The sequence below is a fragment of the Drosophila biarmipes genome, chromosome 3R, assembly GCF_025231255.1.
Source record: "Drosophila biarmipes strain raj3 chromosome 3R, RU_DBia_V1.1, whole genome shotgun sequence".
Lineage (NCBI taxonomy): Eukaryota > Metazoa > Arthropoda > Insecta > Diptera > Drosophilidae > Drosophila > Drosophila biarmipes.
The window spans coordinates 4,291,316-4,304,918 of NC_066616.1; the positions used below are offsets into that span (position 1 = coordinate 4,291,316).

The 13,603-nt window shown below is 41.6% G+C and overlaps 4 protein-coding genes across 8 annotated transcripts; 3 read left to right on the forward strand and 1 right to left on the reverse strand.

The window, feature by feature from the left end:
* Window positions 1–1,543: 1,543 nt before the first annotated feature.
* On the reverse strand, window positions 1,544–6,838 carry LOC108032933 (uncharacterized). 5 transcript variants are annotated; one of them, XM_017107003.3, is made up of 7 exons: window positions 6,546–6,838; window positions 5,530–6,487; window positions 5,221–5,473; window positions 3,885–4,217; window positions 3,529–3,807; window positions 2,708–2,878; window positions 1,544–2,588 (listed from the first exon to the last, which is right to left on the reverse strand). In XM_017107003.3, the coding sequence occupies exons 3-7, from the start codon at window positions 5,293–5,295 to the stop codon at window positions 2,091–2,093; spliced, it is 1,356 nt and encodes a 451-aa protein (XP_016962492.1). In that variant the 5' UTR covers window positions 5,296–5,473; window positions 5,530–6,487; window positions 6,546–6,838; the 3' UTR covers window positions 1,544–2,090. The 5 variants fall into 5 exon arrangements, with proteins under 5 accessions (XP_016962492.1, XP_043951544.1, XP_016962493.1 ...); XM_044095609.2 differs by having other exon boundaries at window positions 5,221–5,463; window positions 6,327–6,838; XM_017107004.3 differs by having other exon boundaries at window positions 3,885–4,197; window positions 5,530–6,838.
* Window positions 6,839–7,837: 999 nt separating this feature from the next.
* Window positions 7,838–8,919, forward strand: LOC108032862 (trithorax group protein osa). Its single transcript, XM_017106862.3, has 2 exons — window positions 7,838–8,038; window positions 8,098–8,919. The coding sequence occupies exons 1-2, from the start codon at window positions 8,035–8,037 to the stop codon at window positions 8,769–8,771; spliced, it is 678 nt and encodes a 225-aa protein (XP_016962351.1). The 5' UTR covers window positions 7,838–8,034; the 3' UTR covers window positions 8,772–8,919.
* LOC108032860 (uncharacterized) lies at window positions 8,777–10,418 on the forward strand. The gene is made up of 3 exons (XM_017106861.3): window positions 8,777–8,922; window positions 8,982–10,058; window positions 10,114–10,418. Exons 1-3 carry the CDS (start codon window positions 8,919–8,921, stop codon window positions 10,152–10,154), a joined length of 1,122 nt encoding a protein of 373 aa, XP_016962350.1. The 5' UTR covers window positions 8,777–8,918; the 3' UTR covers window positions 10,155–10,418.
* A 2,492-nt stretch (window positions 10,419–12,910) lies between these two features.
* LOC108032871 (DNA-directed RNA polymerases I, II, and III subunit RPABC2) lies at window positions 12,911–13,551 on the forward strand. The gene is made up of 2 exons (XM_017106871.3): window positions 12,911–13,056; window positions 13,120–13,551. The coding sequence occupies exons 1-2, from the start codon at window positions 13,028–13,030 to the stop codon at window positions 13,484–13,486; spliced, it is 396 nt and encodes a 131-aa protein (XP_016962360.1). The 5' UTR covers window positions 12,911–13,027; the 3' UTR covers window positions 13,487–13,551.
* Window positions 13,552–13,603: the final 52 nt, after the last annotated feature.

Below are 13,603 nucleotides of genomic sequence, written 5' to 3' on the forward strand. Positions count from 1 at the left end.
ATCACTTTCCAATTATAATTTAAATAAATTAAATACAAATTGAGAAAATAAAACCACAATAAACTTACGAAAGATTTTTGCCCCCAATCGCCGTTTTTGTTTTAAAAACAAATTAAGCCATTTAATACTGCAATTCCTGACTGAGAACATAGGGATTTTCTAAACAAAAACACACAGTACCTAACACTACGATTCCTTCTTTAAAGTCTTTATATCAAGATTCTCTGAACGTAAACTTTTCGACTTTCTTAATTCTCGTAACCCGGCTAAGGGTCGTGATAATGTATCCTTAAGAATGCTCCTAGACTTTAGATAATGGTGATATTCCAGAAATTTTGGCGAAAAATAAAAGTTATACTTGTATTGAAAGGATGGGATAAGTGCGGGTGCGATATAAATTTCAAGGAGTATCTGCTTAAGACATTGTGCGATCTGTTTGAAGATGGTATAGGAAATTCTATCAGTGCCAGGGCCTAGAGCCTAGAGGGGGTGTCTGAACTCCGAGATGTTAGAGATATTGGGGTAGAATTATATGATGAGGACAGGTAAGATTCTTTAAGAGCTGTTGACCTTCCTCAGCTCCGTACCTCACCAAGATTTCTTTAATTTGTTCTGATATGCTATTGGAGTCTGTTATAACAGCGTTGTTGTTGTTGTGATGTATTTTAATGGTATTTAGAGGACCCTGACAAACGATATTTTTTTTCGCCGGTAAAAACGGAAGATATACGTGACGTAGCATTTGTAAAGGATCGCCAATTTTCAGAAAAGACAGTTATTTATAAAAAGCTAATGATTTTTCATAATTTATATGGTTTATGATTGACATTTGGCACTTAAATGTGTGGAACATTTTTTTTTTGTTTTCCCTTAGCTGTTGAAGTTACGGGCTCGATCACAGTATTTTGTGTGGAGAATTGGTTTTTAGATCTGTCGTTTCCAAAAATACCACTAAAACCCGACGGACACCAAAAGTATTAAAGTTATGTGCTAGAGTGTCTTCTGTAGGCTTATTCGGTTATAAATTAATTATTTTTATTCGTGATTCCTTTTATACTCCATGTTAAATAACTAGCTTAAACTGACGCAGAATAAGCTACATTCATTGATTGTATTGGGTAACGAGTTCGAGTTGGACACAGTTTGTGTATAAAGCAATTAGCTTACTGGGTAAGCAAGTCTTACACCTCATATTGATGTGGATGTATTTCCTTACCCTAATTGAGTGCCAGGACGTCTAGTTTGCTAAGCAAGTTGTTCAGATCGAATGTTACGAGAATAACATCCAAAAGAGTTGACGTCTGTTTTTGTAAAGAATTGGAATACGAAGTGTACACTTCGGTCAGCCAGTTCTTTCCCGAACTCGTCATCGCGGACATTAATAAGGAAGAAGCATCTTAATCAAGAAGGCATCTTGACAAAGTTTATAAAATTTGTCTCCAACATTTGTTGTTTTTACCAGCATTTCCATTGGTTCCATTGCAGAGTCTAAAGATGTTTAATATTTCGTTGCTTAAAATATTCAACGCACGGTAAACAGAAATGTGCAGAAATATTCTGAACTTTATTTTTAGGGTCTATGAAATATATAATGATAAATTTGCGGTCGCAAAGCATTGCTAAGAACATATAACTTTAAGCTTTGATTCGTAAACATGTGCCTTCGATTACATATCAAAGGCACGTGACACAATAAATGACCATTTATAAGCGATGAGTGGTGTGGATGGAACAAAAATAAAAGAGATAAAAAACAAAATTGGGCACTGGCGTCTGCGCTCGAAGAGAGTTAGTCAGTGACTGTTTATACCTAAGATAATCAAATCAGTCTTAAAAAATGTAAAATCTATTTTGGTCTATAATCTGTGCCAAAAAAAATATTATGCAATCTATGAGTTAAAAAATAGTTTGATATTCAATGTTCTGTTAAAGAATGAGGAGCAACCCGAGTTTTCAGAAAATTAAAGCTAAATAGGGCTAGGATAATCACAGTACATACCTCCCGCCTTTTCATTACAAATAGTTATTTTCTATAAAACGCCGAGTACTAAATAAAATTGCTTTAAAAATTATGAATCTTGAGGCAATTGCTACTTCTTCTGCTCTATCAAAAACTTCTTCAGCTTGCGTTCCTGGGACGACAGCTTATCGACCAGTTCTCGGAGTCGCAGATTTTCGGCCACAAGGTCCTCCTCAGCTTTCATCTCCTCCTCTTCGCGTTTTTTCTTCTTTCGACGCGACATGCGGCTCGACTCGTTGTTTTTGACCCTCTCCTCGTAGGCCTTTCTTTCTTTGGAGTTCATGCGCAACATGCGTTGGGGATCGGGTCCGTCCGCATGATCCTTGGCAGGACGTCCTCTTTTCCGAGGGGCCTTATTTTCACCGGCAGGCGAGGGGATAAACTGGGTGGTACTAACTACAGGGTAACCGGACGAGGCTGTTGGGCTGTTGGATTCCTCACAGTATGAGATGGTTGATTCGTTGGTGGTCTCGTCTTCGGCACTGCGAACGTTGTCTATGAGGTCTGCTTTTTCCGTTTCGGTGGTGGAGGTGTTGGAGGTGCTAGTACTAGTGTCGTTGTTATCGACCTACAATTTAAAGAGAGAACAGATCTTTTAAAATGCTGAGGATTAGTTGGAAAGCCCGTTCATTTGCAGTAACTAAAAAAATTTTAAAATTAATAAGATCGTGTTTAACAATAACTAACCTGGTCAATAGTCAGGATTTCTATTTCGCCAAAGCTGGGGTCGGGAACCTCGGCATTCAGGGTCTTTTTGGTGGTGACGCATGAGACTGAACCTGAGACTGCGGAGGTAACGCTTTTATCCTCTTCGATTTCTAGTTGGGAGGTATCGCTTCTTTTGAAGGCCTGTTTGAACTGTAAATTAATAAAGATAATTTAATGCTGGGATTTCGGTCGGCGGGCTTGTCGAAAGTTATACTACTTTAAGAGCCAATTTCTCTAAGAGTGAAAACTAGCTTCATAGAAAAATATGCATCAAGATAATCGCATGTAAAGTATTAAAGCGCAGCTTTGGATATCATTGAATTATTCTTTTTAGTGAAAGTAGATTTGATGTCTTATGTATGAAGCTCGTTATGAAACGGCCATTACGGGCCCGCTTGCAGAAGTACAGATAATTTCAGTTCCTGGTTGGATTTTATAACTTTCCCTTATGAAATGAAAAACTTTACTGAAGATAATTATTGAACAAGGAAGATCGCTACATGGATATATAGACTCGGCTAGTGATCCTGATCAAGAACATATGTACTTTATGGGGTCGGAAACGCTTCCCCTTACCTGTTACATGCTTTCTGATGAATCTAGTACACCCTTTTACTCTACGAGTAGCGGGTATAAACATATGATTTCGTTTGCTGTCCCTATCGATCTACTTTTGTGGGTTCCCTATTGAAAAAATATACATATCTCTTTCATCAAATGTTAAAAAGAAAACTCTTTTAGTCTATGAGCGATATTTGTAAAACTCTATTAAAGAAATGTATTTTAAAACGTTTTCTTACCATCTCAAAAGGCAGAAATTGCCTTATGTATTCCGGGGTATCTCGAGTCGAATGCCTCTTTTGTAGAATGATCTTTTGAGAATGCTTATGAGCCACGGAGGACGATGCTGATCTCTTCAGAGTGGAGGTGACAGGGTTTTGGATGGCCACGACGTCGGCGCCGTCACTACTACTACTGTCGCAGATGATGAGCTCGGCGGAGATCGGGTTGGGAAGGTCGTCGGCAGGGGTGGCATGGGTGGCATGAGTGGTTCCGATTCTGGTGTGGGCGGCCTCCGGCTGTTAATAGATGAAAGGAAGGCGATTTCTCCTTTGTGTAAATGTGTATCTCTAATTTGAGTGTTACAAAAACGTACCTTTTGGGTAATAGGAATGGCTTCTGGACAGGCCACTGAGAATACATCATCATTTCTGTACCACGTGTCATCATCCGCCAGAAAAAAGGGATATGGATATACCTTGCCCTGGCGCTCATTCTCATATATATCAAGAGTATTCATCTCGTTTTCCTCTTCATCAAAGACAATATTATCCTTCTCAAATAACATTTTGATCCTGTTTCCGCTGTTGAACGTGTATGGTATTAATCCTACATACGTACGTTTGTGTACATGGTCCAGGTATTTCGTGGCAAAAGTAAATCGAGGGCAAGTACTAGCATATATATTTCTAGGAAAAAGTGAGTGTAACTGTAGAAAAAAACAATGATTACATTGGAGCTATTTATACCAATCACTCGTAGAGTAAAAGAGTATACTAGATTCGTCGGAAAGTATGTAACGTAGACGGATGCGTTTCCGACACCATAAAGTATATATATTCTTGGTCAGACCCACGCCTACAGTTTATGATAGAAACAAATGGCCATAACTCTTAAATCTGCATGCCACCCACATAACATCTACTGAAGAAGCCGGTAGGTGGCGCCCTAAAATATTGCATTGCTGCTTATATATCTTCATTATCCTTTTGCTCCCTTAAGCTGAGTAACGGGTATCTAATAGTCGAGGCATTCGACTATAGCGTTTTTCCTTGTTTTAGGGATTACAATGTTCAGCTACTTCAGGAAAAGAGGAACACTATCCGCCCATTGGTTTTTTTTTTTTTTTTCTTTAAATATGTGTAGTATACATATTATAAATTACAGTTAAATTGTTATTGCAATAGAAATTTTAAATGAAACAAAAACATTTTAAAACAAGAGAAAGCGCATTAGTCGAGCTTATCGAACTAACAGAGTGTACACCACAGCAACACGCCACATAACGTCGATTTACTTATTTGAATGGTCTGATTTTAACAGTTTTTCGGCAAGTATGCGGGTATTGTAATCGCGACAGATTTCAACTTAACCTTTTACAAAATATTAAAAATGGGGGCACAGCATTATCGGCATTAAAGAGGTCAATGAAGCAATGTGTGCTTCGCATAAAGTCAAAGACTCTTCATGCCTAATCGCAACATTAAATGCCTTATAGTTTCCAAAGCCTCTTGCGTTTATACGGACAGGCGACAAAGGGTCATAGCTAGATCGACTCTGTTACTGACACTGATCAAAAATATATTCACTTTATGGGGTTAAAAACGCTTCCTTCTAGCTGTTACACACTTTCCGACGACTCTAGTACACCCTTTTTCTCAACGAGCACCGGGTGTATAAAAAAATGGTGAAATCAAGAGCGAGTCACCCACCAGCCGTCGCGCGCGCACCCTTCTCGAACATATGGATGAGAATTGGTTTTCCCTTTTTAGCCTGCACGCACACATTTATAGTAGCGGCCTCGGCCGATCATTTTGTAGCAATGCGACACATTTTAAAATTCGTCATTTTGCGTCAAACAAGGGTGGTTTATCGTTATGTTTATTATAAGATATTTATGAAGACACATTCGCAAGTAAAAAGGACCCTTTGTGCTGCAACGATGCGAACAGAAACTGCAAGACACTAAAACGATTGTAGTTAAAGACACAGTCGTCGGTTCAGCGTAACAAGATACATACATATATGGGCGAGATGATGAAACACAAATGGAACTATCGATACTATCGATGTTTCACATAATCAATGTCTTTTTTGTGTTGTCGATAAATGAATGATACACTTTTTAAATTTGTATTTTTTATAAGCAAAAACGAATTTAAGCCTTATCAATCACTTTTTTTTTGTCAAAAAAGTCCTTTGTTCAGCATTTTTACATTTGTGTACGATATATTTATTTACTATTTATTATTTACTATTTTCAGACCATTATATTTTGTGTGCCCAGTGTTGATTAATGTCATATAAATCTGCGTATAAATTTACAGTCACATTGGCTTAAATACAAACCAAAAATATTAAACAACAGATAGTAAAAACGAATAAAATATATAATATAAAGAAAAGAAACGAATGCTGTAATATCTACTGTTGTTACAGCATTAGTTATTATGGAAGAAGACAATATGAAGCGACCTAGATCTTGTTGGGTTAATCCGTCCGTCCGTCCGTTTTTACGCAAGCTAGATTTAGAATTATTTATTTAGACGAATTAACTAGAGTTATTCCTCACAAAAGTCGATATCAGAAACAGATGGGTAAGGCTTTTTCATATTGGTTTAAGTACATACACAAAAATATTTTATGAAACTATCAAGAGAGAGAGAGAGTCGCTTCAGAATCGATTGTCGGCACAGCCGATGACCAGCAAGCAATTTGACGAAAAAACTATCGTTTAACGTCAAGAGCACAGATTTAAGAGATAAAGAAATATACATTTATAGCTAGGAAGTCACATCTGGAAGATTAAAAAAATAACCTCTGAGAAGCGTCGCCGAAGTGGCTTCTTTTTTGCCGACGAGAGTGATTTTCCCTATCCCAAAGCGATATTTCAAGCGATCGCTTTAGCTTCTTGAAGTATCTGGGAAGTCGGCAATCTGCTGACACGTTGATGTTGTTGGTCTATTGGAGCATGAGCAGCTGCATGGTATAATGATCAGATAACAACTCAAAATAACGAAAAGTCACTCAAACAAACATGTGTGAGCACAAGGCTTTTGGGAGAAGTTTACTTCCAATCTAACGGGAACTGACTACTCTCTGTGAGAGTGCCGCACGTCGCCTTTCGTGCAGTCACCGTGCATTCCATTGAGTTCGAGTTAAGTAGTTGGTATCCACCTAAACTCAAGTCTGCGCTGTGAAAAAGACTTCCTTGGTTCCGAGGAAGCGGAGAGCTCGCTTTAGCTGGATGACAAAGACCTCAACACATTTTAATAAGCTGTGTTTTCACTGCATCTACCTCGCGCGATCGTTTTGCACCGACGGAGAACAGAACGGCAACTGAGCTTTTCAGTCGCGACTTGTTTCCAAGCATGACGGAATAAGTGTAAGGTGGGCTCTTCGCCTGCCTCTTCCTTTTTGTGGACCGCTTACTTTGTCGATCTGAAAGATTGTGTGCGGAGTAAGCCAACTTTCAGGAAGAAAAAGTCACCACCAATACGAATAAATGTATGAAAGAGAGTACCAAAGAGAACCCTTCTTCAACTCAAAAATATCAGCCTTACGGCAAAAAAAAAAAAAATCGAAAACACTCATATCTTTAAAAGTGTGGGGTATAATTGGCCCAACCCACAAGCTGCCCTTCCAAAAAGTAATAGTAAGAAGTAAAAGCACACTGACCTAGCCATGTCCGTCCGTATGTTCATACGCTGAGATCTCGGGAACTAACAAAGCTAGACAATTGGGATGTATTTGTCTCATCAACACCTATCGGTTTACTTAACAAAAAAGTTTGCCACGCCCACAAACGTCCAAAACGCATAAATCTGTCTGACGCCCACATTACACTATATTGAAATATCGGGTCGGTGGCGCCATACAATATCGCTTTGCTGCTTATATATATCCATTTCTCTTTTGATCCCTTAAGCTGAGTAACAGGTATCTGATAGTTGCAGCACTACTATTGGAGTCTTTCTTGTTTTTTTTTCGAATTTCTAATTTTTTAGTAGTTGCCTGCGCACATTTTTTAGTACTCCTTATCATTACGTGAACTGTCATATTTTATAGATGACGATATTTATTTAAAAAATAAATCAATACATTTTATATAAAAAAAAACACAATTTGTTTCATATTATTTTCCTTTCAATTTTCCGATCGTTCTTATGATTTTGATAAAATAATCTATGAAATTCAAAACTAATTAAAAAATTCTACCTGCTTCGGATAGCTTAAAAACTGAGAGCCTAGTTTGCGTAGAACCGGGCGGTCAGGCAGACAGACGGACGGACAGACGGATAGACGGACATGGCTATCGACTCCTCTAGTGAAATCAAAATGTTGGCCTCTAAAATATGTGCTGCCCGGGAATATAAAACAATAAATTTGATGAGCATAACAGGTTCGAAGTTAGTGCAGTAGACAGTAAACCTGATTAGAGAACTCTGTTCGGAGTTGTCATTTTGCTTTAGCTGCCTGTAGCACAGCCTGTGGGGAGAATCGAAAGTAAACCTCTTTTTTGGAAAATGTGTGAGTATAGAATGCGCAGTGGAGTGCCGACCGCAGATCTCTTACCTTATCGCCGGCAGCGTCTCCGTGTGGCAAGTGCAACAACTGTCCCTGCGGCACTAGCGGCGGAGCTCCGCCCCCTCAGCAGCCGCCCCACCGCCCGCCGCCCTCGTACGCCCACCAGCCGCAACAGCAGCAGATGCCGGACAGCTGTCCGTATCCGGGACCCCAGGGGTATGGTGGAGGAGCGGGTGGCTGCCAGGCTCAGGGGGCAGGAGCTGGGGCAGGTGGTTGCCAGGGCCAGGGGGCAGGAGCTGCACCCGTGGCAGGTGGTTGCCAGGTGAACTCCTACCAGCCGCCTGGTGACCCTGCCCCATGCAGCTTGTACCAGAACCGAGGACAGCCGACCGTGGAGTGCACCTGCACACAGAACCGGAACCGCAACCCCCCGACCGCCGTCCAGGCGGACCACATCACCTGCAGCCGGGGGCCCCGGGAGCAACCGCCCGTCATGGAGACCCGCTGCACCTGCCACGAAAAGCCGGCCAAAATGGAGTGCTACTGTGCGCCGCCTGTGGCCCCGCCTCCCAACCAGCAGCAGCAGGCTATGGCCCAGCCCACCCACGCCAACGTGACCTGCGGCCAGAGCCTGCCCAGGGGTCCGCAGCCCTATCGCAACCATCACCACCAGAACCAGAACTCGTGCGGACACTGTCGGTCGCAGAAGAAGCAGAAGAAGTGCATCATCCAGTGAGGGGAGGCGATAGATCCCAGCAGGCGCTACTGAGCAGGCTACGCAGACCCCAATCACTCACATCATGACAGTTCTCCAAAATTTTAAATCAGCTAAATTTCCAGTATTGCATTGCTTTCCGGTTCAATAAAGCCAATGTGACCGCCAATGGGCAAGTAGAATCCGTAGTGTTTTTAGGAATGCATCCAATAATGACTTCCCTCCGGACAGGGAACACTCCGAGCTCCAGTCAAGTGGGTCGTGGGCCGTCGCAGGATTGCGAGGAGAGGATCTTCCATGGGAGCCACAGGAATCCGGAGCAGAGGCGCAGTCGCCACTGCTTCGTGATTCGCTCGCAAAGGCCTCCGAATAGAGCACTGGATCCAGAAACCCGCTGCTGTTGTCCTCCTCCCAAGACGACGACAAGCTGCTGTTGCCCCTCTCTTCCTTCCCCTACTCCTACCTCTGTGCCGCCTCCGGCTGCTACTCCAGCCTGCAAGCCCCGTCAGAAGTGCTGCTGTGCCTCGGCACCGGAACCAGTGAGGCCAAGGGCTTGCTGCACCGCCGGAAACAAGCCCCAGAGATGCTTCAACAACTGTCCCGGAAACGGAACTGCCGGACAGAGGGCACGGAGGGTAAAAGCATGTCACCCGGATGGCTACTCCGTGCCTGAGCTTCTGAGGACAAAGCCAATGTGCCTTCATCCCTTGGGCGCCAGATGCAACTGCGATGACCGCAAAGTGGAGAGTCGCAGGACGGCGACTGTTGCTGCTGAGGATCCGGTACCTTGCGACCCAGAGCTGCAAGCTGAGATCCCATACAGCGACTCCGTGAGATCCCTCCAGCCAGCTGTCCGAGCAATTGATGAAGTCTGCCAAGACCCCCAAGATGCGTACTACCCGTATCTCCCTAGGAATGAAACGCGACTGCAGGACGTGGACGCTCTGGGCAACTTTGATTTGAATCGATTTGATAGGGACGCCACCCACCGAGGTCCTGGAAGAAGAAGGAATGTTTCCATTCGGACCTGTGTTGACTACGACTACGAACCGGAATACTCACCTCGCGAAAGATCCCATCCGCCTTACACAGCTCATCCCGGATATCCACCTCCCCGCGGTCCTCCCGGTTATCATCATGCTCAGGGACCTTCCAGACCTCCACCTCCGCGATCGCGTCCTCTCCCCGCATATGAACCTCCTCCAACAGAATACGCATCCCCTCCCTCAGCATACGGACCCAGAACTCGGTCAGCACCCCCATCTGGGCCACGACAATATCCGCCAAGAGCCCTTCCGGGATCCTACGGTTTGTACTCGTCGGTTAATCTTAGTTCATTTGATTTTGGTTCTTTATTTCATAGAAAATTCGGGAATCGAGTACGTCAAGTGTCCGTACAGATGAGGGATTGCGGCGGAAGTCAAAGTTCAACGTTTAATATAAGACAAAGCACGCAATGGCTTTAAAATTATTTATAAAAACAACCTGATTTTACTTGAAATGGTGGTTTCGAGGTTTACTTACATAACCAAAGCAACGCTTTAAAAAACTGTTCAGTTAAGAAGCAATATAAGTGTGTTACAATCTTATATTCCAAGAACCGTAGTTTCCTCAATCGCTTTATATAATGGAAATAAAACCCTTTCCCCACGAATCCTGCAACGTCAATATTTTAACTATTTCTTTGAATTTTGTTTTCTGCATCAACAATTAGTTGGAAATTGTACATTTTTTGCGGAAAAAAACATTGCAACCGATGTGTATCAATACTTTTTTGTACTTTAAAATGTAAATTTGTATACCAGTTACTCGTTTAGTAAAATCTTAGTTAGAAAGTATGTAACAGGTACAAGTAACTGTTTTCGACCCCATAAAGTATATATGTTCTTAGTCAGGATCACTAGCCGAGTCGATGTAGCCATGTCCGTCCGTCTGTCTGTCAGCTGGAACAGTTGAAGAAGCTTGGCATGAAGATTCATGGGCTTCCTGCGCAGCGCGAGTTTGTTTTAAAATAATTTTTAAAATTTAAAATAATTTTTAAGGAATGGAAAAACGTACAAGGAAATTGATAACTTCGCTGGATCCTCGTCTACCATGACTTTTAACGCGCAGGGCGGATTAAAAAAGATCCGGCGATAAGTCTTCAAACACTTCGAAGACGTCTGAGAGATAATAATTTATTCGCAAGAAAGGTACCCTTTTGAACACATAGTTGCAGGAATGAGTTTGCGAAAGTGCATAGAGACTGGACCATTAACAAATGGCGCAATATACTTTGGGCAAAAGCAAAAGAGCAAAATGGTTCTGTTAGGTGGTACTGCTTATAGAGAGTATGTTCGACGTCCACCTAACCAGGAATTTCGACGAAAGTTCCCAAAGAAGACCGTAACGGTGCATCACATGAGATCGAAGTAATGACATGGCCAGCTCAGTCCGCGGACGTAAACCCTATTGAAAACTTGTGGGGGGTGTTAAGAGAGGTATACCTATTGAAAAACCAATAAACAATCTCAGCTGTCGATTGAGGTTCAGCAAGATTGGCATGACATTCCTGTAAAGCGGTGCCAAGACCTTATGGTCGTGCCACGCCGTTGTATCTCCGTATTGCAGAACAACGATATTCAACTAAATATTAGATTCCAGATATAAAGAGATTATGATTTTTGGAGTTATTTAGAGTTCTTAGTTAGGTTTTTAAATTTTCAGTAGTCACTACTATTTTCATGAGCTGCCAAATTTTGTGATATTTTAGCCTGAAGTGCAAACTATAATATTTCATGATACAAAATCAGCTAAACTGATCTAAATATGTATGTACATTTTTATTTTGAAAACATTGTTGAAATAAATTGTGAATATTTATCGATTTTCCTGCCTAACGTGGTGAGCTCAAGTTCAAGATAAACTTATTTGGTTTGGAGCCTGGGCTAGAACAACAACAATAACAACCGCCGCTGACGTTACTAGACTCGGAATCGTTCCTTGGGGATGTTGTGGTGTAACTCTTCCAAAATGCCCAGGGCCAATTCGTTTCTCTTTGGGTTTGCATTAAAAACTTGGTTTCTAACCTTTCTGCTGCTTCGAGGGCAATACGTTCAACTTCTTACAAACTTTATGGCTTTATTTAAAATCGGCATCAAAAATAAATTACACAATTTACACATTAAAATATCTTGTTGATCCTGATGGGTTTATTTTATGATATATCTTCATTGTAGGAGAACATGCTTTCGATTATACTAGCTTCACCAAGATTATTTTGTGCAAACGTGATCTGGGGACTTCGTTTTGAATTGTAGGTTGTCTGATGTGGTTTTTGTTCTAGAACACTAATAATCATTATTTTGAAGAATTTACATAAGAACATAATATATTTTTTGCACTGTCTTTAGAAATTTGCTTTGTGACTGTCCTTTTATTTTCTCATTACAGTGGCTTTCATGACCCAAAAAGAACACCATTTTATTTATTATTTTGCCAAGAACTATTTAGTAGTATTTTTTCTTTATACCCTGGAAAGGAAGGAACAACAAATAGCTCTGAACAACAGAAGTTTCAGTAGAGAGCCATAAACGGTGAATCCGCATAATTTTGATTTTTTTTTATAAATCATTCTTAGTTGAAAAACCTTAGTCATTAAGGGCGTAATCGCACCTTACCTACTCTTGAAAACAGATTGGAAGCATTTCAAAAATTTGTCATTTTAGAGCACACAAAATAACTACACAATGGTGTTTTTTTTTGTCGCAACTGTATGTAATGCTTATGTTTGTAAGCAGCCTTCCTCTAAAGGTTAAGGTTAATTGAGTTACACGTATCACGCTTTTAATGAAACCTACATTTTGCTTGTTAAAAACCAATTGAATAAAGTTAGATAAACTATCTCTTCGTAATACACAATTTAAAATTTCGGTACAAATTTTAAACAAAATTTAATTTTAAATAAGCGCGGACCTGTCAGTGATTTACACTTTGAAATCACTGGGAGTGCAGCCCTGCTAGTTTGAGATGTACTGGTGTTGCCCAGCGCGTGAGATTTCCCTTGTTAAGATGCATCGAAATTTAACAGCGGCAGAGCAGCGGCGCCGACGCGCTGTTTAATTTAACAGTGACACTTACGTTGCTTACGTTTGATTGCGCTTGCTTACGTTATTTACGATGGCTTACGGTGCCTCACAAAAAATACTACAAAAATACCAAAAGAAAAGAACAAGCGTGCCAAACACGCCGAATTCGTGTTATTTCATTTTATTTGTTGTTAGTAAAAGAAACCAAGCATGGATGACGCAGACTACGATAACGACGAGTTAGTGAAGACGTACTATTGCAGTGTACCAATTCTCTAACCGGATGCTTGTAAAAATTCCAGTGTTGGCGGCGACGACTTCGACGATGTCGACGAGGACGTGGACGAGGACATCAACCAGGAGGAGGAGGCGGACAACATCGAGATCATAGCCTCCGCCGGAGCGGGGGGTGGAGGTGTTCCCAAGTCCAAGCGCATCACCACCAAGTACATGACCAAGTACGAGCGCGCCAGAGTTTTGGGCACTAGAGCCCTCCAGATCGCCATGTGCGCGCCTATCATGGTCGAGTTGGACGGGGAGACGGACCCCCTGCAGATCGCCATGAAGGAGCTCAAGCAGAAGAAGATCCCCATCATCATCCGCCGATACCTGCCGGATCACTCCTACGAGGACTGGAGCATCGACGAACTGATCATGGTGGACAACTAGCTAGTACACAACTTAATTACGCATAACGAAATATACAGACTAAGATTAAGGCTGATGAAGCACAACCAGATGGTAGTTGAATTCCAGAAGGTGCAGGGGAACCATGTAAATAACTCT